This window comes from Lynx canadensis, chromosome B4, assembly GCF_007474595.2.
Source record: "Lynx canadensis isolate LIC74 chromosome B4, mLynCan4.pri.v2, whole genome shotgun sequence".
In the NCBI taxonomy this organism is placed as follows: domain Eukaryota; kingdom Metazoa; phylum Chordata; class Mammalia; order Carnivora; family Felidae; genus Lynx; species Lynx canadensis.
In genome coordinates, this window is record NC_044309.1 from 71,478,550 (window position 1) to 71,506,243 (window position 27,694).

The 27,694-nt window shown below is 36.0% G+C and overlaps 1 protein-coding gene across 1 annotated transcript in view; it reads right to left on the reverse strand.

Annotated features, from left to right (window-relative positions):
• Positions 1 to 27,694, reverse strand: part of NELL2 (neural EGFL like 2) — a 335,790-nt gene that overhangs the window by 171,979 nt on the left and 136,117 nt on the right. The window contains 3 exon segments of the mRNA XM_030322242.1: positions 7,801 to 7,929; positions 16,954 to 17,056; positions 21,102 to 21,193. Coding sequence (XP_030178102.1) covers positions 7,801 to 7,929; positions 16,954 to 17,056; positions 21,102 to 21,193 — 324 coding nt within the window.

Consider the following 27,694-nt stretch of genomic DNA (forward strand, 5'->3'; position numbering starts at 1 on the left):
ATGATATGCAGATACTAGCTATGTCAGGAATTCACAGTAAATGAATTATTTGTGAAGTGGTAATAAGCTGAGAAAGAGAAAAAAAAGGAAGGAAGGAAAGAAAGAAGGACACAGGGAGAGAGGGAGGGGAAGGACAGGAGGGAAAGAAAGTCTGTTTTCCCATTGTCTTCCTATGTGGGTTATTTACAGGGTCTCAGCTCATTACAAACTTTCTAATGCCATTGAACTGCTTTCTGGATGGAGTACAGATTTTTTTTTCCTTTTCAGAAACATTCAATGTGTAAGCCAGTTAGCTACTTTTAAAAAATGTCTCTCTAAAGAAAAATCTATATGCTATTATTATTTACAAAAATAAGAATTAGATTAGGTATCTAATAAGTAAATTAAAAGCAGTAAAAATTGGGGAGCCTGGATGGGTCAGTAGGTTAAGCTTCAGAGTCTTGATATTGGCTCAGGTTGTGATCCCCTGGTCCTCCCTCTCTCTCTGCCCCTCCCCAGCTCCTAATTGCATGGGCGGGCACTCTCTCTCAAAATAAATAAATAAACTTTTTTTCTAAAAGTAGTAAAATTTTAAAAACACTAAATCTGTAGATACATGATATGAATTTGAACCCTGGGCTTACTGTTTGCTGTGTGGGTAAGTGATTTGGGGCAAACCATTTGATTTCCTAGTTCTTTAATTTTCTTCACCCCAAAACAAGATGTTATAAAAATGCCTGCCTGCATCATAGGACCGCTGGAAGAAATCAGATGCTGTATCTATAAAGCATATTAAGTGTCTCTTAAGAATCATACGGTTATTAGTAGCAGGTGGTGCTTTTTATTATAGCCCCACTGACAAACAATAGAAGAAAGAAGAATACAAAATAGAAAAGAATAGAGAAATTACTTGTGTTCATTAACAGTTATGCTCACATTACTTTGCACATGGGTTAGAATCTCCAAAAATACAGAACAAGAAAAAAGGTAGAAGAGGTATCATTAGCCAAAGGATTGCATTAAAAAGACAGGAATGAGATGAGAGGAGATAGTGTTTGATGTAACAGGTGGAAAGAAAAGAAGAAAAGATCTAAATATAACTTATAATTTATGTTTGAAGGTGTGCCATGCCTGGCACATAGCAGGCACTAAACAAATGTTTATTAAGATTCTAATCTCCACATTCCAGTGGCATTTAAATTAAGTACCTTCTACCTGCCAGACGTGTAATGTTCAAGTGACTTGGTTTGCACATTTTAGATAGAATTAAAATCTTAAGTAAAAATTTAGAGTGTACAGTGAAAGCAAGATAGAGATGGGGAAATTTCTGGGATTTGTGGTCCTTTTACTATCCATTTATCAGTGCACATATAATTTAACAAATAGCAAGTGTTCTAAATGAATGAATTCCTTTTCTTGCACTACTCAAAATAATTTTTAAAGGCCAAAACATACCAATTTAAAACAACTGAATTCCTTTTTACCTATAAAAATCAATATGACATTAGCCTTTCTTATGCAATATAAGCACAATTCAGTAAGTTCAATGCTTGTCCTCAATAATTCTTTAGTGGTGGGGTAGCCTAAAGGTGCCCATCTGTTCAGCATATCTAAGCATTTCAAAACCATTAACAAACAAATATTTCTTAAACTCTACATTGTCTATCTCTATTTTAGAAGTTTAGAGGAATTCAAGGAAAATAAAACAGTTTATGACCACAAGACACTTATAGGTGGGAGACCTATATATACAGGCATACATGTATCAGTCCTTTAATAAACTGTATAGTGTATAAGAAAGTATATTACAACTGGACAATTGGATATAAACCAGTACAGAACAAGGTATTCATTCTTTGGTCAGAAAAAATTTTAAAAAATAGATTTGAGAAATTAAATCTTTGTACTTAATTCATCACGGAAGTCTTCAGAAAGAAAATAAAACATAAGTAGTCTGGAAGGATAATTAAATCATGAAGCATTAGACCAAAAAGCAAAAGGTATTTCTGCCAGATTATAGAAATTTGCTATAGCTACCATAATAAAGTACCACAAACTGGTGGCTTAAGCAACAGAGATTCATTGTCTCACAATTCTGCAGGCTAATAGACCAGAATCAAGGTGTTGGAGGGATGGTTCTTTTCTTAGGGCTGTGAAGGACAATTTATTCCATGCCCCTTGCTTACTTTCTGGGGCTTTCCTGGAAATCTTTCGTGTTCTTCAGTTTGTAGATGCATCACTCCAATCTCTACCTTCATGCTCACATGACATTCTCCCCCTGTGTCTGGGTCTACATTTTCCCATTTTATAAGGACAACAGTCATACTGGAGTAGGACCTCACCCTTTTCCACTATGACTTCATCTTAACTAATTATACTTGTTAACAGTTCCATTTCCAAATAAGGTCACTTTCTGAGGTACTATGTTTTCAAACTTCACCATCTGAATTTTAGGGACACAGTTCAATCCCTAACACAGATGAACCATTCTGAGCCAAGTAATTGATTAAATAGCTCTAGGTGACTTGCTAAGGCTTAATGGATGAAAAACTGAAAGGCCAGACAACAGAGAACCTTGGAGCCTTCAGGCAACAGAGAACCGTGGAACCTTAGCAAAGGAGCTTGACGTGCTGAACTGGAAGGCACTGTGGGCTCTCAAAGAAAAGAAATGGTGTTTTGTAAACGTTAATCTGGAGAATGGGTCCTGTCTGGGTCAGGAGGGAGTGAGACACTAAAGACAGAATAACTAAGTAGAGGGTGTAAGGAAGTAAAAAATATCTGGCAGCAGAAGTCAGAATGAAAGAGATTAAATGAATCCAAGAGAAAGTTGTCTATCAATAAGAGATTATTCCTCTAGGGAGTTCAGATTATACCAAACAATCGCCTATATTCTCATTAATCTGAGTACTTAATAAGACATCAATTACTGATTTCAGTAATTATAGGTGATATGCAACTATATGAATGACTCACTTGTACAAAATTACTTTCCTGTTCTTGTGTAATGCCAAAGGCTTGGAGAGCAACAGCACCAACTGTTTAAGGAGTTTGGGAATCCAGAAAAAGCTTCTTCAACATAACGCACTATTGGGTTGACACAACGTAATCCCTGGCAACTATCATGCACCGAAGGCAAAAAGTTAACAAATGAATGACTTCTGAAGACACTATCTAAAATGGAATGCCAAGGTGGTCCTAACACAATAGTGAATACTGGAATGTCAAGAAGGAAGATATAGTCAAAACATCAAAAGCTCCTATAATTTTCATTTTTAGAATGAAGACATGTAGCAAAGAACCATTCTGGAAAACATGATGGCCAGACTAATTTTTGACAACTCTTTCAGATTATATGTACTGACAAGAGATGAAGTGAAGGGAAGTACTGAAATTTTACTAAGAATCTAAAGCAAATGAGGGACATTGAATGGATGGAATTGAATACATAATTTTTAAAAGAAACATGGTAAACATATATATAGCTTATAAGAAATACAAAGGAGGCCAACATACTTCTGAATATTTTATATCCGTTATATCTAAAAGGTGGGCAAGACATCCAATCATAAAATCCTAATATTAAACCATGTTTATAAATACCTAAGGCATTTCGAAACTCATTCATGAACAACAGGTTATCATCTACATGGCTGAGATACTGGAGGTAAAGGAGAGACAGAACTTAAAAGGAAAAAAAGAAGACAGGGAAGAAAAATGCTTCTTTAGCCCTACTTCCTTTAAGCTACTGCTCTCTTCCTCCTTCCCTTCATAAGAAAACATCTCGAAGGAGTTCTGTCCCTTCATCAGATACATTTTTTCCCATTATGCAATATTCAATGTGCTCCCAATTGGCTTGTGTCCTCACTTTTGCACCCAATTTAGCTATTGCTCTTGTCCTCAATGTCATCCATTAAGTTCCATGCAAAGGACATCTCTCAGTCTTTATCTTTATTGATCTCTAAGAAGCATTCCACTTTCTTCTTGAAATTCTCTCTGTCTCTTGGTTCCTATAACACCACCTTCTCTTTTCTCTCCTCCTGCATTTCAGCCACAATTTTGCTGTCTCCATCACCAAATCATGTTTTCTATAAAATGCTCAAAGTCTGGAGTTTTCAAAAACTCCGTAGGCAATTTCTTACAGTTCTTCAGCTACCATTTATATGCCAAAGAATCCCAAATTTTATGTACAACTTAAACTTCTCTGAACTCCATATCCAAGTATATTCAACAGGGTACTCAGCTGTGATGTTCCATAGGTACCACAACGCAACCTGGTGATTTTCCCACCCAGTCTGTTTCCTAAGTAAGTAGCACCACCATCTGCCTGTTACTCAGGCAAAGAAGCCTAGGTAGCAACCTTGAAACCTCTCTCCTCCTCATCTCCTGTCACCCGTTAACCAGCAGGACTAGTTTTACCTCACAAATGATCTCAAACGCATCCACATCTCCATTTCCATTTTTAATGCAAGCCACCACTGTCTCTCTCTCATTCACTAGTTTCCCATATCCACTGGTTTCCCACATCCAGTCTTACCTCCATTCAGCCTAAAGCTGAAGTGATTTATTTAAAACACAAATGTGATCAAGGCACTTCACTCCTTAAAAACTTTCATTGCCTACCCCTTTGTTCTTAGCATGAAACCCTTATTTAGTCCTTACTGTGCCCTTCAAGGCCATGCCGCCCTTCATCCATTTCATCAGGCACCTCTCCCTTTGCTCTCTGCCTTCTATCGATTCTTACAAAGTGTTTCTCACCACCTGGAGGCCTGGAGGCCTGCTGAGTCCTCTACTTGGCAAATTCCCTTCTTTCCCATCCTTACTTCTATGCCTAGCTGATGTTTACTTAATCTTTAGATTTCGGAAACAAACAAACAAACAATTTTCTTCAAGCACTCCCACCCACCCAGATCAGACTCTTGTTAACCTATTTCTCTTTCAGGTCATTTGCCACATGTGAAATTAAGTGCTCTTTGGTGTAATGAACTGGATGTTATATTTCTTGACTGAGATAATATCAGTTATGTATGTCTTATTTACTGTTTCACCTCTAGTGTAGCCTTGAACAAAGAAGGCATTCAATAAATGTTTGCCAAATGAACAAATGAACTCCAACATTTAACAGCGCTATTTTAAACCTGATAAGTAAACTGTGGTAAAAATCAATAATCTCAATTACAGTTTTACCATTAAAACAACCCTACAGATTTAATAAACATAATGTATATCACTTACAAATTATTACTTGCTTATTTTTGTGTATAATCATAAGTCTAATTTCTTAGAGGACCAGAATTCTGTAGACCATCTGATAGACAACATGAACCATTGCATAATTTTTAAATGTTGCTTCTAAGAAGTCAAATATCCTTAAAGTTAACAACAATAACAGAATGAAAAGGAAAACCAAATTTGATCAAAATACTGGAAAAAACCTCTTAACGTGAATAATGAAAGATACAATATTAAAAGTCCTCATCATGAAAAATTCAAGATCTCTGTAATAACCAAGTTTTTCCATCATTTTCTTAACTTTTGAAGATTTTTATCTTTAAATGACAAAGAAATAATGTGAAGAAATTTACAAACCATCTTTCAGTATGATCCATTCAGAATGCAAAGTAGCTGCTAATTTGTGCTATACATTTATACATAACAATGATAAAAACCCATTTTCAATAGGTTGCATTAAAAAGTTATTTAATCTAAATCTCTGCCCTCTTCTCTTAAACTTTTCCTATCTCAAACAGCAACGTCATCCATGTGTTGTTCAAACTCCTTTAATCCCTCCTCAATTCTCCTCCACAATAAACTGTCTGCAAGTAGTGTTGGCTCTATTTTCAAAACAACACCAAGAACACGCTTCCTTCTTTATCTCCTTATCATTTTCTTAATCCAGACCACCAACATCTTTGCCTAAACTACTGCAAAAGCCTCCCAACTGGTCTTCCTATTTGTGTCTCTTTCTCCCCACCATATTTAACCCATAATCTACAATTTAGTTAATTTAAGGCACTGCAGCCAGAGCCATCCTTTTCAATACAAGTATATCACTCCCCTATTTGAGATGAACCTAAAATCCTTACAAGCCTCCCTAAAATACCTGGCCCCTACTTCATTCTTTGATTGCATCTTAACTGACTCCTCTGCTGCATCACATTATCCTTTCTTTCAGTTTTAGAACATCCAAGATAGTTCCCACTTAGGGGCTTTCTACTTGCTATTGTTCCTGCTTGAAATGCTCTGTTCCAGATCTTTCTATGCTGTTTCCTTATCATCAAATCTCAAGTTAACTGTCAACTCGTCTCCATCAACCCCACATACTTTCCCTGACCATCTCATCTAAATTAACCCCCAATCATTCTCTATCACATCATCCTGTTTCATTTTATTCCTATTATTTATTACTACCTGAAACTGCCTTCTCTATTTCTATGGTTACCACTTATTCTCTGTCTTCCCCCTAGAATGTGAGATCTGAACACAGGAAACTTCTCAGTCTTATTCACTATTCACTACCCAGTACCTAGAAAAGTGTTGGTATACAATAGGTGCTCACTAAATCTTTATTACATGAGTGCACATACTTAACCACAACAACAAAAGCAGAAGCTCAAAATAAAAATAATGATCAGAAAATTAAGATCCAGAAAGAGGTATTACATGAATTTATATCATGTGGTTTCATGTTACACATTTTGACAGTATCAGTGGGGCTTATTACATGTTAGAGATCTCAAATATTATAATGAAAATACACTACTAAGTTTCAAAATGAGCATTTTTTTAAAATCTGCATCATAAATGGAGAAGGAAAGACCTATCTTTCAGCAAAAATATAATGGTCTCTTTTGGACTGAATCAGAAGCATTTAAAGAAATACTTTGGAAAAAAAGGTCAATTTTAAAAATAAACACCAACTTTTAAGGCAGAGAAAATCTATTGAAAGCTAAGAGAAACAACAGAAATTGGTTTCTCAAGGGCCAATAAATCATCGTGTAGCTAAACAGAGGCTGGCAAGTTTATACCTTAGAGGTTTTCTGTCTCCAAGGACCAATGGCACATTCTTGACATTTGGAAAGGATAAGTCTAGAACCCTCCAAATGTCCAAACACCACTGTGTCAGTGTTCTTACTTGCAAGACCCACTAGCTAGTCACATATTTAATGAGAATCATCTAAATCTGTGCCTCAGGGAAGTAATAAATTACTACATCTCATGGACTTCCAGGATCTTTCCTGAATAGTATTTGTGAATGTCAAGGGCCTCCTCACAGTATCTGGACTGTTTCCATGAGAGAATAAACTACCGTGGATATTAGTTTAAGATTCTAAAAAAATAACTAGGAATCTATTTACTCCACTGGAGCTATTTACTAAATACCACGGAGCATTAATACAACCACTGAGATTACTCACAGTAGCAAACAAAGATAGCAGTGGTACTTTATCTTCCTGTTAATTGATTGCTTTTGTTCAACAACATTGGAAAAATCTAACTACAATTCTAACTGCAAGCCACAGTAATCATGTCAATATGTGAACTATCTGAATATCTAATTATGAAAAAAGAAAGGCAATTTCACAGTGGAAGTATTATTTTAATTCAAGAAACCAGCCATATAACTTATTAGTCTGACATATAGCAGATAGCTAAAAAACTTTAATTTGAAAGATAATTATTTTTAGCTGATTAATATGCTTCAAATTAAATTCACTGCTTTTAATGGGCCCATCAACTTGACAACCTGGGAAATTAATAAATTTGCATGCAGTAATCCTAGGAAATTTAAACAGCTGAGCTACACATCATTACAAGGATTACCTTCACAGTAGGCATTGTCCTCTCGAAGAGCCCTAAAACCATCTCGACAGCTACAAACGGCCCTGTCATTCAGATTTCTGCAGACAGAATTCTCCATGCAGTTATGCCTTTCAGAACAAAAGTCATAACCTACAAGAAAAAAGAAACTTATTAAGGTAAATGAAAATATGACAGAACGAATAAATTTTGCTGACTAAATACTCCCTTTGATTTAGAAGCCATTTTTCCCTAAATTATTTTAAATTGATACCTTCATTGTTAGAGAACCACATGCTATGTGTACTAAAAGGTGTTTATGTTTAACTCAGGTGTTTCCTACTTCAAGTTAATTCTGTCTCCTATGTCTTCCTTCTGACTTTAGGTTTTCTAGTCCCTGATATTTGAAGTATAGCCCTCCAAATATCTGGAACAAAGAGAGATCCATGGAATCCAAAATGAAGATTTACAATATAAAAGACAACTCAGGAGGTGCCTGGGTGGCTTAGTTGGTTAAGTGTCCAACTCTTTGTTTCTGCTCAGGTCATAATCTCATGTTTTGTGAGTTCGAGCCCCACATCAGGCTCCGTGCTGTGCAGAGCCTGCTTGAGATTTTCTCTCTCCCTCTCTATCTCTGCCCTTCCCCCTCTCACTGTCTCTGTCTCTCTCTTAAAAATAAATACATAAACTTAAAAAAAGATAATTCAGTGAGAAAGTAATCTGTGAATTAGAGGTTGAACATTATCAGTACTATGGATAATACAGGCCTGGGCCGGATGAAATATGAACATTGTGTACTTAAGAAATGAAAAAGCCTGACATCCTTTAAAAAAAATTGTAAATGTGTCAAAAATTAAAATTATATCACTCTAATTGTCTCTGGAAATCTGCAAGGCAGAGGATGTCCACTCAAAAGAAGGGGAAAAAATTATGAATTACAAAGATTTCACAGATTCCAGAGTCTTTATGAGAGGATGGAAAAAAATGGAACATTTTATAAACAGTGGTACCAGTCACGTGTAATTTCTTAGGATCTCTTCTGCTTGTGTGAATCTCTTGTTCAAAGATCTAAGATGCTGAAATGAAAAGTTTAAACACTGGACTCCATACTAAATGGAAATTACATGATTGTACATCATTCAAACAATTTTCCAATTGCCTGATGCATAAGTTATCTATCTCGTTTTACACTGTCTAATGAATTACAATTTCAGTCCATGTACAGAAGAAAAGAGGACTAGGAAAAATGTATTTCATGTAGTCAGAATAAACTCATCTACTCACATATAGTCAGGGAAAGACTTTTCACCTGAGCCAATCATGAAGATCAAAGTTCTACACTGGCCCATCTTGTAACCAAATTCCATAGAAGGCTGTGATTCAGTGAAAGGGTGGGACTAAATAGTACACAGCCAGCAGCATACTCTGGCACAGTGCTGTGGTTGGTGTCCATTTCTGATTGCCTGGTGCCTGTAATGACTATTTTCAATATCACCCCACAGTTAAAGCGTATCCCCCATGAAGTGCAACTACAATGTATAGTAAAACTTGTGTGTACAACTTCATAAGCCTTAAGAAGGGTGATGTTCTCAAAATGCAATAATGGCATTAAAAAGGGAAATTAAAAAAATGAATTAGTGATTTCTACAGAAATAAAATAGAACAAAGGGGTATGAAGGCCAGAACAATATATAGTCAATAGTGGCCATTTTAAATCACTTGACAACTAAATTTTCCTGGACGTGATTCCTCACAATCTACATTCTCATGTGTAAGGCCCAACCTTTATAAGTAAAACGTTCATTCTCAAGAAGAGAAAAAGAGTTAAAAATGTTTCTCCTAAAGTCTTTTTCTTTCCTTCTTCTTTAAGTAGCTAAATTGAGACCGTACTTCTTAAAATGTCATTCCACTGCCTTTTACAATGCCTGAGAAGAATCATTTCAGTTTAAAAGTCATCTTCATTTTCTACCCCAATAGCTCAGTACCTCATCAATCTATAATGAAAAGTCTCTAAGGAAATCACTTCATATTTATTAAACAAAGTTACTGTAAACACTGGCCCCACTCCTTGAGTTATACACAGAATCAAGAGATCATGTTCTAACACAGTACTAACTCTGCAAAATTGCACCTGTAATGTTTCCAACAATGCTGAGAGGGCTGTGACTAGCAACAGGTATTGTGCTAAGGCATTTTTATTTTTCTTTCGTAAGTTTATATTTTTCAAAACTATCTTTCAATTTTTCCCTTTGCTGCATTTTTCTCTTCTCTTTCTTCAGACTTTGCCCAATCTATGCCATCACTCTCTAGGCCATTCCACCTCTATTACAGTCCTTCTCCAATTTTACCTGTAAGTAATGCTTAGACCTCTTATCTCAGCCATTGAATATCATGCATACATTCACCATGCAGTATCTAATTGCTGCAAGAATTTTCCAACTATAAGATAATGATGTGATCCTACCTTTACTGTTTGAGGTTCAACTAGGAGTCCTTTACTTTTTATCAGATGTTTTTTTTTTTTTTTTTTTAATTAACCCAGAGACGTGAAAGCTAAAACTTTTGTCAATCAAATTCTAATTTACTCTAAACAATGTCAGATAGATATTTTTATTTATTTTCTCAACAAATTGATTGAATCCATTGGTTGTTTTACTGCTTAGATACAAATGCCAGTATCAAAAGACTACCTATTGATAGGTAGAAATTCAGATTCAGTTAAAGTGGGTTGTTTCCAACTATAGGTAATAACTTCAAAAACTCAGTATAAGATGGCAAAAACCCACAGCCTTATTACCTCCACACTTGCATTTCTAGTGATATGTGCTTGGCTTTTGGAGTTGAAAGACCTGGATTTACAACCAAATCTCTATTACTTACTAGCTGTGTAAATTACTACTTGTGTAAAGTAATTAACCTTTAAAACCTTTTTCTCATCTGTAAAATTAAGATGATATCTACCTCGCCAAAATGTAAAGTTCAAATGAGATCATCTATGTAAAAACATAATAGCACAGTATTTGTTAATAATTAAAGCAACTAGAGTATTACCAATAAGCCGCTAGCCAAATACATTGAGATACTTATCACAGAAGAAAATTCAAGTATTTGTTATAGATGGATGGATCTAATCTAATCTAATCTAATACAATCTAGCTTTTATTTCCCACTTTGGACTTAAACTTCAAAGCTACCAAGTTTTCTATTCCTTTTATAAGTTTTTCAAATTTACATGAAGTCCTCTGTTTTTTGGTAAGTATAGATCTTTCTATGACATATTAATATGCATTTCCCTACAACTGGTTGAAAAGGAAAGGGTGAATACAAAAGATTATGAGTAAGAATAATATACATAAAAGGTTATACATAATAATCAGGGGAAGATAATAAACTTTGAGGTGGTTTTTGTCCACTAGGTCTATTTCTCCTTTTTGTGGGGGGAAAAACAGCCCACATGGTTGGTTTGGATGAACCATTCACCCCCTATTGTTAACCCATGTGCCGACAGGAAGATGGACTGTACCGCCCTTCAGGATAATCAATGCATCCCACTGACCTGGAAACATTAGTTCCTTCAGGTCTGGGCATATGACCCAGTTCAGGCTAATGAAGATGATTAAAACTCAATTATGGGACTTTTGTTCAACTCCTGAAGATACTAAGTTTTTCTTTCACCTACTCCAGTATCATAATGATGCGAGCATAAGAATGTCAGTGGTCTAGCTGAAAACACAGGGAGCCTGAAAATAAAGCCACTTCAGAAGAGACAAACAGAGATCCACCTAGGCAAAGGAGCAGGATTGCAGAGCTGTAAAAAGCTTCTCATAGGACCCATATTTTCCATTTCTTGCCTACATCTGTTGGATTGGGTGTTTTATTACTTACACCTAAAAGATTACTAACTTATTTAGATATTTGCAGGATGATGGAAAATTGTGATTTTTCCAAAATTATGTTTCATGTGCATAGATGTATACTTTTTAAAAAGCACTACTTGCAATGAATTTCTTTTAGTGTGTATTAAAAATATGTGAATCTAACAAATAATGCCATTATTTTATGGATACCATTGTTTGGAATGAAGCTAAATTTTTGAAAAATGAGTGACTAACAGTAGATATAAGAAAATTAACTAAATTATGTTATTAGTAATACATATACAACAAGAATCATGAAGGTATAATTGAATAATGTGGGAAACTGTATTATCCAGAAGTTGGGAGAAAATCTATGCCCACTGAACCTTCTACGTATAGATGTCCCTACTACTTATAGGACTTGATGAAGTAAATGCTAAATTAAAGTGGGGCATCCAGGGAGGAGAACTTACTGGTATTGCAAACAGAGAAAGGTGTTGCCAAGGGAGGAGGAAAAAGGAAGAGATGCAGATACAAAAATTCTATAATATAATTTCTGTGTCTTTCTGAGTCAGAGTCCTCACTGTATCACCAAGTCTCTGTCATGTTGTAATTCGCTATAACCTTGAAGACGTTCTCAAACATGAAAAAAGTGAAAAGACCAGTCCTGCTACACTGCTCCTGAGCTACTATGACATAAGATCCCCAGCTGCAGAGTACCAAAAAACAGTCTTGGTTGGATTGGATTTGGTGCCTAGAGATCTGGGGTCTTATTTAGGTGCACAGCTTCGTTTCTGGCACTGGCTGAGCCTCTGGTGGAAAGGCCAACACTTTCATCTCATGCTCTGCCCCCAGGGAATATTTAGTGACCATTATTGCAAAACTGACTTTTTTCAGATGTGAACACGGCATCCTTAGCACTAGGCAGATAGGCCTGGAAACTGGAGGCCAATTATATTACAAATACATTTGTCACAACATATGAGTAGATGTTAACTCAAAATTTAAGCCTTAAGAACCTGACTTTTTCTAGTTTAAAAGTCAGGGAATGCCAGGAAACGCATTTGTTTATTCTATATATTTGAAATCAGAAATTAAAGCAATCTTTATTATAAATGGTGCTTAATGTTTCAAGAAGAACCAACTTGTCCAATCTTAGTTCCAGCATTATGTAAGCTAGTAGTTCTCAATCATGGCTGTGTAAAAAAAAAAAAAAATTAATAGGAGAGGTGTTTTTTGTTGTTGTTTTGTTTTATTTTGTTTTAATGGTGATACCATGGTTCCATTTCCGATCAATTATATTAGAATCTCAGGGGGAGGAGGTGTTGGTCACAGTATATTTCATCACTGTATTTTGAGTGTGTTGTGTAAACACATTAATTTTTAAAACTATAAACAATATAAATATAACAATTTTTGTAGCTAGCATTTCCATTTCTTAACTTGTTTTTTGCAATATATCAGGGCTCTGTTAAAAATAAATGGATGTGATCAAGGCTTCTTTTGACCTCTGAAAGGCCTTATCTCAGCTACTCACTCAAATCTTGTCCTAGCCAACCTTGTCTAATTTCTAGACCTCTTGAGAAGCTGTTTACCTCCCAAATCTCTAAGTAGCTCCTGGATACTTCCAGGGGATTAAAGATGGCCACAAATTTTTAACACTCTTATCATGATGGGGTCTATTACCCCCACCCCTCTTGATTCTGGGCTGGCTTATAACTCTTTCGACCAGAGGAATATGGTAGAAGTGATGCTGTGTCAGTTCCAGACCTAGTCTTTAAGAGCTCCAAACCACCATTTAAGAAGTCCTGAGATTACATGCAGAAGGAGAGGGTTTCAGATGTACCCAGTCTTCCTGTCATCCCTACTGAGATGCTTAGCGTATAGTGAGTATAGTGAGGCCATCTTGAACCTTCTAGCCCAGCCTAGCTGAGTGACCCGAGTTAACACCATGTTTCAAAAGAATCACCTGCCTAAATGCCTGACACACAATATTGCAGAATATAAAATAATAGCTGTTGTTTTAAACCACTGAGATTTGGGGCAATTTAGCATGCAGGAATAGCTAGCAACTCCAAATGTAGTCTCACTGACCAGTAATATCAGTATCATCTGGGAGCTTATTAGACACACAGGTGTTTTTGGCTCTGAGCCAGACCCACTGAAGTAGGATCTACATTTTAATAAGATCCCCATGTCATCTGATGCACACTGAAACTTGAGAAGCACTGGTTTAGTCTACCTTTGGTTGCCAAAGAAACTCTAGTCAGGCTGCAGGGTACGTCCAGCTCCCAAATCAAATGAGTGGAATGTGCATTCTTTTTTTTTTTTTTTTAATTTTTTTTTTTAATGTTTGAGAGAGAGAGACAGACAGAGAGCGAGCAGGAGGGGGACAGAGAGGGAGAGAAGGAGACACAGAATCTGAAGCAGGCTGTCAGCACAGAGCCTGACATGGGGCTCAAACTCACGAACTGTGAGATCATGACCTGAGCTTAAGTCGGTTGCTTAACCAACTGAGCCACACAGGAGCCCCATGTGCATTCTTGATTCATATCAAGTTCCACACATGCTCTGTTCAAGATGCTGGCTCAGGCAATGTGAAGATGAAAACTGAAATGGCCTTTCTATCTACTGGATATATCTTTTTAGTAGTGTTCCTTAGCTGCTGAGAGCTGTTTTGAAAAACTTGAAAGTGGACCAATACTGGTAGACGAAGTCTTAAAACCACTTTGAAATGCCCAAATAGCCTTTCACAGAACTGAGACTTTAAAACTCTTAACTGAATGAATGGATGAAAGAGCTAAAAGGAAAAACAAAACAAAACAAAACTGCACCACTCTGTTAAAGATGGGGGCCTGGGTGGCTCAGTGGGTTGAGTGTCCAACTCTTGGTTTCAGCTCAGATCATGATTTCAAGGTTCATGAGATTGAGCCCCACATCGTGTTCTGTGCTGACAGTATGGGGCCTACTTGGGGTTCTCTCTCTCCCTCTCTCTCTCTGCCCATATCTCCAGTTGCTCTTTGTCTCTCTCTCAAAATAATAAAAATAAAATTTAAAAAAATGGGACAGGGATATTATGTCTGCTTTTAATAGACAAGGTATAAAAGAAATATAATGGTACATGTTTTATAGTTTCTTTTCCTTTTTCTCCCCCCCCCCACCCATTTAAACTTTTCTTTGCATCATCATAAAAGCCATTATTCAAAAAGAGCTAATAGGTCATACAGGGCAGTACCCTATGCAGTACCAACTATATCAATTAGAGCATCTACAACATCCCTGGTGTCTACTAGGGGTTAAGGATATAGAGGTGAATATTAAGAGCTAGCCCTGTTCTCATGGGCATAGTCTAATAAAGTAGAGAGATTCACAAATGATAATTTCAATAAAATACAGACAGAACCGACTTAGATGGTTTGGCTTGTAAGTTTTCAACTTTATAATGAGCAAAAGTGATATACATCCAGTAGAAACTGTACTTTGAATTTTGATTCTTTTCCTGGGCTAATGATAAATGTACAATCCTCACCTCGTGAGGCGGTAGGGCAGGTGAACGACAGCTCCAAGTCAGTATGTAATCACAAGGGGTAAACACTGAATACAACCATCTTGTACCCATACAGCCATTGTGTTTCAACTTCCATTACAGCTTTCAATAAGTTACATGAGATATCAACAGTTTATTATACACAGGTTTGGGTATTAGAGGAATTGTCTTCCCAGTTGTAGGCATATGTACAGGCATACCTCAGAGATACTGTGGTTCAGGTTCCAGGCCACCTCAATATAGCAAAAATCTCAATAAAGCAAGTCAAGTAAATCTTGGTTTCCTTGTGCATAGAAAGTTATATTTATACTATATTGTAGTCTATTAATTATGCAATAGAATTATGTCTAAAAAATGTACGTATCTTAATTTTTAAATGCCCCATTGCTGAAAAATGCTAGCCATCTTCTGAGCTTTCAGCAAGTTGTAATCACTGATCACAGATCACCGTAACAAATATAATAATGAAAAAATTTGAGATATTGTGAGATTACCAAAATGTGACACAAACATGAAGAGAGCAAATGCTGTTAGGAAAAATAGAGCCAATAGACTCACTAGACATAGGGTAGCCACAAACTTCAACTTATAAAAACACAATATCCAAAGTACAATAAAGTGAAGCATAATAAAATGAGGTATGCCTTTCAGTGTTTTGAGGACACTGACTATAGGCGAGGCATAACCTATGATATTCAATAGGTGAGATGTATTCAGATGCATTTTTGACAACAATATTTTCAACTTATGGGTTACAGACACATAGCCACATCATAAAATCAAGGAAGACATGTACAGAAAGGCACATATAATCTTGCTACTGGTAAGGATCTTAAAGAACTGCCCATCATCAATCTTTTAGTTTTAATTGTTGAATCTACAATAAAATACCAAGTTTTAGAATTTAGCATAGAATATTAAGTTAGTGATGGGAACTCACTGCCTCCTGAGGCAACCCACTGCATGTATGAATAGATCAAATTTTACTTTTTTCTTTATAGTTAACTGTAAAATCTAAGCCCTTTCTACTTATTGGATCCTAGGCTTATCACCACAGAGGCAACACAGAATGAGCAATGCATGTCTGATGGCCTCACACTTTATGAGGAGCATAGGTGTCCATGAGTGGGATGCCTGGGTGGCTCAGTTGGTTAAGCGTCTAACTCTTGATTTTGGCTCAGGTCTGATCTCACAGTTCGTGAGTTTGAGCCCTGTGTCGGACTCTGCACTGAACAAGTCCAAAGCCCACTGGGATTCTGTCTCTCCCTTTCTCATCTGCCCCTCCCCTGCTTACACCTATATACTTACTTTCTATCTCAAAATAAACACCTTTAAAAAATTATGCAAAGTCAATTACAAAATAACAAAAGAAAAAGAGTAAACCAAAAAAACCAACCAACTGAAAAAACAAAAAGAAAAAAAGAGAAAGAAAGGAAAAAGAAGACTAATAAAATATCTCAGGCCCCATTGTATCAATGTCTCCAGCAGTGTCACACTGACTCAGAACCAGCACACAGAGAGAAATTCAAAGACCCAGAACCTGAGATAGGTATAAGACATATAGCAAAGATGTATGGAAACACCTTGATTTTCATTCAATAATCATAATAAATATTCTGTGACTACCTACTGTCTACTAAATTGAGAAATAATTTAAGGAAATACTGTTATTCTTTGGAAATAACTTGCTTATAAAATTTTTATTTCATGTCAGTTAACTTGATTCCAACAATGACTCATGCTCATGGATCTTACTTTACAAAAATGTCTTACCTTTACAAACTTTGCAACAGCTATGAGACACGGTAATCTGATGAGACTCTGGACAATCCAAAGCAGGACAGCCTGAACTTTCAACCAGCTTCATGGTTTGGTCCTATTAGACACAGAGAATAAATGCTTGAAACTTCTGGATTAGGACTTACTAAGAAGTTCCCAGGTCCAGCATCTTAGAGGACTCTGCTTACACAGGAGTAAAATTTTCCTCCTGACAACTTTGCACAGGTCACAGGCTCACTCACAAATTAACATTAAATCGTAATTGGAAATCCTTTAAAATGGATAAGCAGCTCTTAGAATAGGAGCATACTACATTGCAGCCATATAAACAATTTGTCAAACATCTAAGGAATCCTGAAAATTTCCTTTAGTTTTACAACACATTTGCACATCCAGATGACAACTGTGGTACAAATACAGCTTAAATTAGATCAGAAGCTCACTGTGAAAAATAAATAAATCAATAAGTAAAAACTGAGCCGTTTCAATATCCTCTTTCAAAGTTTTCCAAACTGTTATGAAGAGATTCTCACAGGCGATTTTGGTATAGAGAAAAAGAAGGCAGAATTTGGTTGGCTTCTGTACTGTCAACCTCCTATCTCTTAAGAACAAAGAGATATAGTCATCAACTATAGCAGCATATAAGTAATAAAATAACTGTTGGAACTTGTAGGCTTCCATTTTAATACTGTTCAAAAGCTTAGTTAGCTTTTTAGATGTCATTTCTATTAAGTACTACTCTTACAGAAGAAGTACTCATTTCAACATCTCCTCTTCCTGTAGTATCTATAAAAAGAGATTATAATGATTTGAAAATGATCCTATTAAGAAAATGGCCAGACCATACAACTAATTCTACTTCTGGGTTTTTTTCCTCAAAAAAAACCAAAAACACTAATTCAAAAAGACATATGCACCCTGATACTTACTGCAGCATTATTTACAATAGCCAAAATATGGAAGCAACCTAAGTGTACATTGATAGATGAATGGATAAAGAAGATGTGAGACAGACAGACAGACAATGGAATATTACTTAGCCATAAAAAAGAATGAAATCTTGCCATTCATGACAACATGGTTGGACCTAGAGAATATGGTGCTAAGTGAAACATCACACAGAAAAGACATACCATATGATTTCACTCACATGTGGAACCTAAAACAAAATAAACAAAAACAGAAATAGACTAATACAGAAAACAAACTGGTGGTTGCTAGAACAGAGGGGGTCAGGGGATGGGCAAAATAGTTAAGGAGATTAAGAGGTACAAATTTCTAGTTATAATAAGTCGCATGGGTGAAAAATACAGCATAAGCATAATATTACATAATATTGTAATAGCATTGTATGGGGACAGATGATAACTACACTTATCGTGGTGAACATTTCATAGTGTATATAATTGTCAAATCACTATGTTACATACCTGAAACTAATATGATAGTACATGTCAACTACACTCACAAAGAAGAGAAAGTAGTAGGAGACATGTATACAGAGGTGTCAAATGCTAGTCTTCCTTTGGTTTGACAATAATGTCCACTTTGGGAATCTTATTTCAGAACCATAATGTTTTCTGGGATAACTATTAAAGTCATAGACGCCCAGGACATACTTTCAAGGCCACAAAACTGAAAATACAGGAACAATCAAGGACTAACCTTGACAGCCCAGAAAACAAAAGCTTGAGAGAGCTGTCAATTATGTAAAGGTATAAATACAGAAACTACAGGGCCCAAAGGGAGAAGAAACAATGGAAGTTCTTAGTGTAAAGAGTTTAGTCAAGGACTGCAGAAACTTATGATAATCTGGTACAGCTGTGCTGTACAATCAATAGCCACTAGCTACATGGAGCTCTTGAATACTGTAAACATAAAATACAAGATCTGAAGGATTAGTATGACAAAATAATGTGCAGTATTTCATTAATAATTTTGATTACATATTAAATGCTAATATTTTGGATATATGGGGTTAAATATAGAAAATTAGCCTAATAAAAATGATTATTTGTGGCTTATATATTTCTATTGGACAGCACAACATTAGAGGGTAGGAAATGATGCCTTTTGTTTGAGTAAATAAAAGGTAACATTTAGGGTGCATGGGTGGCTCAGTCGGTTAAGCGCCTGACTTTGGCTCAGGTCACGATCTCACGGTTCGTGGGTTCGAGCCCCGCGTCAGGCTCTGTGCTGACAGCTCAGAGCCTGGAGCCTGCTTCAGATTCTGTGTCTCCCTCTCTCTCTGCCCCTCCCCTGCTCTCACTCTGTCTCTATCAAAAATGAATAAATGTTAAAAAAAATTTTTTTTAAGGTAACATTTGTCCATTCACTCAGTATTTACATTCAGAGTATAGGCATTTCCAGAGTTGTTTATATACAGACTTCTCAATAACCCAATTTAAATGAAATCATTTATAGCTATCTTAAATCAAATTGGCAACAATTTCAGTAACTTTCTAAGCCATAATTATCAGTATTATAAAACACAGTGATCAGATGAAAAGAATACACACACACGCACGCACACACACATTGAGAAGTTTCAAATGCCTCAAGATTTTTAAATTTAGAGCTGATGTTTCAAAGTTAGAATTTACCAGTAGAAACCAGCTGAGAAACGTTTTCCTACTTTCCTTGAAGTAACTTTTCTCCAATTCCCTTTTCTTTATTTGGAATTACTAGATCTCAAAGTCTTCCAATCCTTGTATTTATAGTGGGACCTACTTCACTCAAAACAGTGTTGGGTGTAGGGATGCTAACAGGGAAAATCCATCTTAAAATACAGGGTTGGGGTGCCTGGGTGGCTCAGTCGGTTAAGTGTCTGACTTGACATCGGCTCATGTCATGATCTCACAGTTAGTGGGCTGAAGCCCAACGTCGGGCTCGGCACTGGCAGCATGGAGCATGTTTGGGATTCTCTCTCTCTCTCTCTCTCTCTCTCTCTCTCTGCCCCTTCTCTGTTCTCTCTCTCTCTCTTTCTCTTTCTCAAAATACATAAATAAACTTAAAAAATTAAAAAAAAAAGACATACAGGATCAGTACTTCATGTTAATGTCCATATACCTTAGCTCCCTTGTCTTTAAGATGGGGACCTATCCACTACAGGAAAGCCAGCTTAAAGCCAAAAGAAGTGGCTAAAGTACATTATAATGGGAATGAAGAAATCAGACCTCTCATTTTGGAAATCAAATCTGTCACAGTCTTGCCTCTTTTATGTTTCCTCCTTGCTTATCCCAGAGGACTTCTAACCTAAGATGCATGAAGTATATAGCTGGCTTCTTTCAATTTATCTTGGCAAAATTCTTAGGATTTTCCTTTCCCTAACACTGAATAATCATATATACATGCTCACAGTTTATCAGTGGTGCCAACAGCATCTTCATTTTCTAGATAATCTGTGCATACTAAATCACCCCCAAAAACATGTACAGGAAGCATTTAAAGAAAAAAATTAAGGATCAAATGTAAAGGGAACCCTAAGGCAGATACTGTATATGAAGTTTCCTTCAGCTGGAATATCGCTTGAAATATAACCTTATGTCAAGAAATATAACATTATAAAAAAGCAAAAATGAAAAGTTTTATGAAACCCTATTTACTTTTTCAGATAGTAGGTCAAGCAGCAGTGATAAAAAGAATGACATTTGCTTCAGAAGCATACTTAAGACCATGGCAGTAAATTTATAAAGAATTCCCCTTCTAATCACTTTAAATATTCTTACCAAAGGGATTAAGAACAATATCAGTCTTATCTGCATCCAAAGCTAATTTTAATTAGGTAATTTCTATGATTTTCCACTCAACTAAGTGATATTTGCCACATGGGTCAAAAACCATGAGTGACAACAGGCTGAGTCTAACTTTATCTACATTTTCTTCACAGGAGGGAGTTTGAATTTGGAAAAATAAGACAACTTCATAAAACGTTAATTGGAGAAAACAGCATTTTTTGTTTACTGGGGAAATTATTTTACAGCCATTCATTTATATGTTTGCAAAAATAATGAGAATTTCTATTTGAATTATAATTATTATCTTAATTTTTTTCTTTGCCTTAGAGGTTTTCAAGATATTACAAGGGTGAGGTTCTACAGAAATATTCACTGAGTTTACATAATAAAGAGGAGTTTCCTTACCTTACATTCATAGAGAACACACACTCCAGAAGAGGAATAAACTGTATTTCTTTCTCCTTCAAAGTAGGTCCGTCCTTGAAACTGGCATATTGCTTTGGAATAAAAAATACATATATATTTATTTTTAATTTTTCTTTTGGAAAAATAGTTGGGAGGTGTTCATATCATATTTCACATGGTCTTAAGCCTTTTCAAAGTGGCTGAATGACCAAAAACCTAAATTCAATCTAAACATAAGGCATATGTAGGACCCAGTTATTGTTATGTCCATTAAGTTCAGAGAGTAAAATAAGGAACAAAAAGATAAGGACAATAACAAGTCAGAAGTAGACTCTGAAAACACGAGAGTTGACTCATGCCTGCTAGATGATGCTCTGCTTAGGGGATATCAAGCAGGTGCTTGAAGCGGCTACAAATCATGGCAAAATACAAATATGAGAAAAGTGCATTTTTATATACCATCACAGAATTCTAAAATAAAATTTTAAAGGCAGCTATTTTAACTTCTGCACGTACATTAAGTTTTGTATTTTATGGGTTAGCACTATTTAATTTGTAAATGTATGTAGGTTAGGGCACCCTACTTAGGATGCTGAAAAATCTTAATCTAGGTCTGCTTTGTTTCCATCACAGTTAGCTAAAATGTTACTAGAACTTCAGATTCAATAGGAAAAAATTTGTAATTAGTGAAAATACATAGAAATTACCAAATTTTTGAGACTTCCAAAATACTTTCAATTCATATAAACATTTCGTCAACAGAAATTGCTTGTTTTGAAATGAAGGTTTCATACCAGTTATGTTAATTCATCACCTAGAGACAGCTACCCTGGAGCTAATGAAACCAAACTTTCAGAATCCCCCTCTGGCTTAAACCCCTTTATCAGACTCTGAACTAACTTTTGTTTTTGCAATTATATATTGTTTTTCTTTTCTTTTCTTTTTTCTTTTTTGATAGGGCACTCGATACTGTGGATGCTATGGAGCTCCATAAATTCTAGAAAAAGACCAGTGGAATGGATCATCTGATAAGAAAAGACTCCAGCAGTTTGTTGACCTTGTTTATTAAATCCAATTTTTAATTTTAACTATATAGACTTTACAAAACGGATGTGTACATTTTCTTTTAATTCCTTTGCGTGAATTTGAAGAAAGTCTCTCTTCATAATTCACATATCCCTATAACCTTTAAAAGTATCAAGTTATTTTAGCACTTTGCTTTAATAAATATGATTTTTGCATCATTATTGTAAAAGAGTACCAAGTTGCCTATAATTGGTAACAAAGAAATTAGATAAATTTTATTAATATTAAATATATACATGGTTGTACAAATACTCATTTAAAGTGTAAAGCAAACTACATCTTCAGTGAAAACTTAATTATTTAGAAGCTGCACATTTAATGGAAAGCATTTGTGTTGTTAAAATGCTATCTTCAACTGATCCCCTTACTCAGCTTTTCACTACATAATATATTTCACTACATAATTTCACTACATATATTTCACTACATAATTTCACTACATAATATATACCACCAGTGAATTGATTTTGAATTTTTGGAGCATGCTAGAAAAGAATATAACTTACTTGCATAAATTATGTGACTTAAAGGCTGGCTAAAGCTTACACACTTAATGAAAATTCAAAATGAAACTAGAGAGGTGTCAGTTGTATACTATCTGTCATATTATGAATTAAAATAGCATGTGCATTTACTTACAGAACCTGATTGACTGTAAGATATATCTGTTCAACATATAATTTTTAACTGTGCTTTTTTCTTATGAGATCCAGTAACCTCAAAACACCAAGTTCTGACCTAGTGTGTGTGCAGTGATACTTAATAAGTACCACATTTTGTATGATCACGAGAAAAAATAAAACCTCCTTACTTCTATTAAGTACTTGCCATTTGAAGGTTTCTAAGCCTATTTTATTATATGACTTGATAACTGCAGCCTATTCAAGTCCAAGGGTATGTTGGGGAAAAAAAATGATATTCCAAGTCTTAGAACAGAAGGGAAAGGAAACTGTAAAAAACACAAGGGTAAGTTCTCTGTATACAAAGTCTTATGATAATTTAATATTCATGTAGAGCAGATGCAGCTTCTGTTGTAAACTCTTAATTCAAAAGACTCAAATAGGCACCTTGTGGGACAATAGGGCACCAAATGGAGCCTGGCAAAGGGAGAAAGCCCAATAATGAATGAGATCACAATTGCTTCATTTCCTTTCAAGCAACGAGCACAAACAGGGTGAACTTGGCTTAGGGAGAACCCAAAGTGAGTGATTTTTGCCTTCTTTATTGATCAGTTGCTGCGGCCTTACCTAGTAAGGCTATCATGGTATATATATTTCCCCGGGTTCTTTAGCGGAAAAATGTTAAGAAACTTAGAAATTTTATAATCTTTCCTAAAACTACTTCAAGGAATCCTGGAAAAGCCATGAGGAAGTCTTTGGGACTTAGGAATAAGTTGAAGGAGTAAAAGTCATATTAATTTATTAATACATTTAACAGATATGTACTGAGCTCTTAGTGTATGCCAGGCAGTCTGCTAGGTAACTAAAACTCAGAGAGGAATGAGACATGATGCATGCCCTTACTATTCAGTAGGGCAGACAGACTCATCCACAGCTAACTATAATAAAAGACAAATTGAAGTCCTATACTTGAGAAATTCACAAGTTATATGTAAACACAGGGGACTGAGTGGTGAACTTCTGCAAGAGGACAAAAGGAAACAAATGGGCTGGTGAAGGACTCAAGACTGGCAATAGCGGGAAGTTATCACCACCATAGGGCTGAGGAACAAGGGCAGGGACTGGGTTTTACTGGAGCCTCGTCTGGGTCAGCATTATGGGGAAGAGATGCCTAGAGGGAACCATAATCAAGAGAGACACAGCAATTGCCAGAAATGCTGCCTCGTGCAGGGAAGGAACAGGGAAGAAATGTGGCCAACTCTCTCTCCTCCTGCCCTCTAATTTCCTGCCAGTGCATCCCATTGGCAAAGCCTATCCAAAACCTATTGGCAAGGATACCAAGGCAATGCAGTAGGCTCCTGGGGCACAGAGTAGGGCAGGGAAGGAGAGGGAATGGAAGTGGGATAATGAGGCACCCGGGAATGACCAGCAACCAGCACACGTGGCTATCATATTAATTCACTTTCAACCATGAAGAGGTCTCATTTACAAGGGTAGCTTGCTTAGAAAAGCATTAGAGAGTGGAACAGAGAGCAAATAAATTTGAAGAGAAAAATAGAGACATTTAAAAAAAATGCAGATCCACTTTAAGGAAAAATGAGGTAGCTTCTCAAAATGAGGTCCACAGGCAAGCAGAAGGCAAGATGAAGGAACTAAGTAAGCTCTGGAGAAATCAAGTGTCAAAAGAGAGGTGGGAAAGCAGATGAGGGCTATGCCTGGATTTTGACCAAGGCCAGCCCCTGCAAGCATTAGAGACAGAGCTTTGGAGATCATAATCACTGTGGCTACCACAATACTGAAAAAAAAAAAAAAAAAAAGAAAGAAAAGAAAAAAGAAAAAAAAGAAAAAAGAAAAGAAAAGAAAAAAGAAAACATCTCTAGAATTCCTAACTGAACTGTATCTGGCTGCTTACTCTTCCCCAATAGAGCATGAAGTAATAGAAACCACTTCCATAAAACAACAAAGGAATGATCATTTTGCTGCATTGATTTCTTTAATTCAATTGCATTCACGTGTTCAAATCAGAGACTTCATTCTTTCCTGGCTTTGGGGTGTGTGTGTGTGTGTGTGTGCGTGTGTGTGTGTGTATACACATATAGCATTAAGGTTCTTGTGACATAACTCTGGATTCTTACATTCCGAATTATTTACCAGCTTCAAGTAGAATTTTATCAATAAGGCTACATTTTTCAAATATCTATGCTAAGTGCTTTATTGTGTATATTACATGCATATTTTTAAGATCAGAAGTTTGGAGGAAGATGGATATTCATTCATTCATATAGGCCTATCACCTTGCAGACTAAGAAGCTAGGCCCCCATGAAAACACTGCAACTACTCTTAAGTTATTAATATTAACCAATTTCAAATGCATATTTGCTGTGACCCTGGTATATGCTGCTGTTTGCATAACTCCAAGGGGACAGCATTCATATCATGGCTTATGTGAATTATGTCACCCAGAATTATCCCACATACTGCCTATTCAGCCACAGGTGAGGACATTAATTAGAACTTGGGGAAAGTCAAGAGAATGATGTAACAAATGGTACACATGTTTTACCAAGGCTATATTAAACATTACTAATTACATAATTACTAGCACTGTACTTATGAGAGAATCTGCAAAAGCAATTAAAGTGAATTATTTTCACTTCATTTTCCCCCCATTTTAACAATTAAAAAGAAACAGGAAGACAAGAACTAGTACAGATGCAAATTTGAAAGTCATTAGTTGCAAAAAGTGAACACAAGTTTTATAGCACAAATTGAGAAATGGATAAGTGAAAGAAGCCAATAAAACTCTAAAAGTCCTAAGTCACACATTAAAATCCCGATTTACTGGTCATTAATGCAGAGAGAAAATGCAGATCCCTCTAATGAGATTAAAATCAACTTCTGCCAACCTCTGTAGAAAAAATGATCCAAATTTACCTAAAATATATTTTAGAATAGGGGCACCTGGGTGGCTCAGTTGGTTAAGCGTCCGATTCGGCTCAGGTCATGATCTTGAAGTTTCTGAGTTCGAGCCCCACGTTGGGCTCTGTGCTGACGGCTCAGAGCCTGAAGCCTGCTTCAGACTCTGTGTGTTTCTCTCTCTCTCTCTCTCTCTCTCTCTCTCTGCCCCTCCCCTATTTGTGCTCTGTCTCTTTTTCAAAAATAAACATAAAAAAATCTTAAAAATATTTTAGAATATAAAAACTGAAAGAATATATCCTTTTTCACTTCTAAATATTTCCTTGCTCACTATTTAGCTTTTCCTTTTTGTTACTAGATTGACATATAGGAGTCTACTTTAAAATTCCCAGTTGGTATCAACACCTTTAAAAATGATCCAATACAAAATAAAAGTTACAAAGAAAAATTAAAACAAAACAAAACAAAACAAAAAGGGGTGCCTGGGTGGCTCAGTCGGTTGAGCATCTGACTTCGGCTCTGGTTATGATCTCGTGGTTCACGAGTTCGAACCCTGTGTCAGGCTCTGTGCTGACAGCTCAGAGCCTGGAGCCTGCTTCAGATTCTGTGTCTCCCTCTGTCTCTGACCCTCCCCCATTCATGCTCTGTCTCTCTGTGTCTCAAAAATAAATAAACATTAAAAAAAATAAAAATTAAAAAAAAAAAACAAAATAAAAGTTACAGATACCAAGAAGAAAACCCACATAATTCACTTAGATGAGAAATGAGACTTCTGATTTCTTTAAACTTCTCTTTGAAAACACCAGGTATCAGTGGTCTTTAGATTGTTTAAGCTGTCTATTCAGGGCAGAGTTGTATAAAGTAGTGGCTTTTATAAGGTTTTCTTTGAAATCTTGATCTCCTCTGGGAGGACTCTGAAACATCCCATGTACAATGCCAGTTATCTATTCTGGGCCAACATGATAGTTATTTGTTGGTGATATACAAATCAAAGCTGCTGGATGAGAAAATATCTCATTAACTATAATTATGTATATTTGTATTTTTACTATAGCTATTTAAAAAGAATGTACAATAAATGCATTCACGAGGCAGGCTAAGGTTCTATGGAGTCAAGCAAAAATAAAATGTAAAAGTGTTTCAGTATTCTTCAAAGACTCCAATCAGCCATGCTGCATTTCTCCAGCCCACAATCTTCTTTTTGTCATCTGGACTCACTTGGAGTCCTTTCTTAACAATAGGGTTGTAATGAAAGTCTTGAGCACTGACTGCTAAAATTAATTTTTCCCTTTTCTACAATGCTTAAATCTCTATTAGAGCACTGAACACACTTTTCCTTTTCTGTTCTAGTTAGTTACACACTTTTTAAAATCTTTCCTACATGAGGACAGGGACAGTGTCTTATTTGTCTTTGGATCTTATTCAGCACCCGGCACTGGCCTTGCATAATAAACTCTACGGGTTTGTTGAATTTCTTGCTAAGTTCTCTTCCAGCTTACTGTTTGATGAAAAGCCTGAAAACAAGTGCATTGGACCTCTTTGATCTTCACACTTCTCTTTACATTTGGCCTTATCCTTTGATTTTGCCTCTTTCTCATATTCTATAAATCGAGTCTCACAGAAGTATTTTGCCCTTTTTGTGAAATGGCAGCTTGCTTTCCACTGCAACGGAGCTGAAGCGTCTGAAAGGAGAGCAGCTCTGTCTACCAGCCAATGAAAGAACAGCTGGCTCCTGCCAGAGCAGTAACTTATTAACGTGAAGAACACCAGGTAACACGTATGACCGAAGTCAGTGTGGACACTTTGATGACAGAACTTCTCCTTCCTCTCCATAAAGCCAATTTTTAGGAGCCAGTGCTATTTACGACGATCAGAATTTCAGAGGGTTTAAATAATTCACAAATTCATGAATTATACATGATCGCTTCCTTTAACTAAATCTCATTAATTGTTTGGGAATTTAGTTGTTT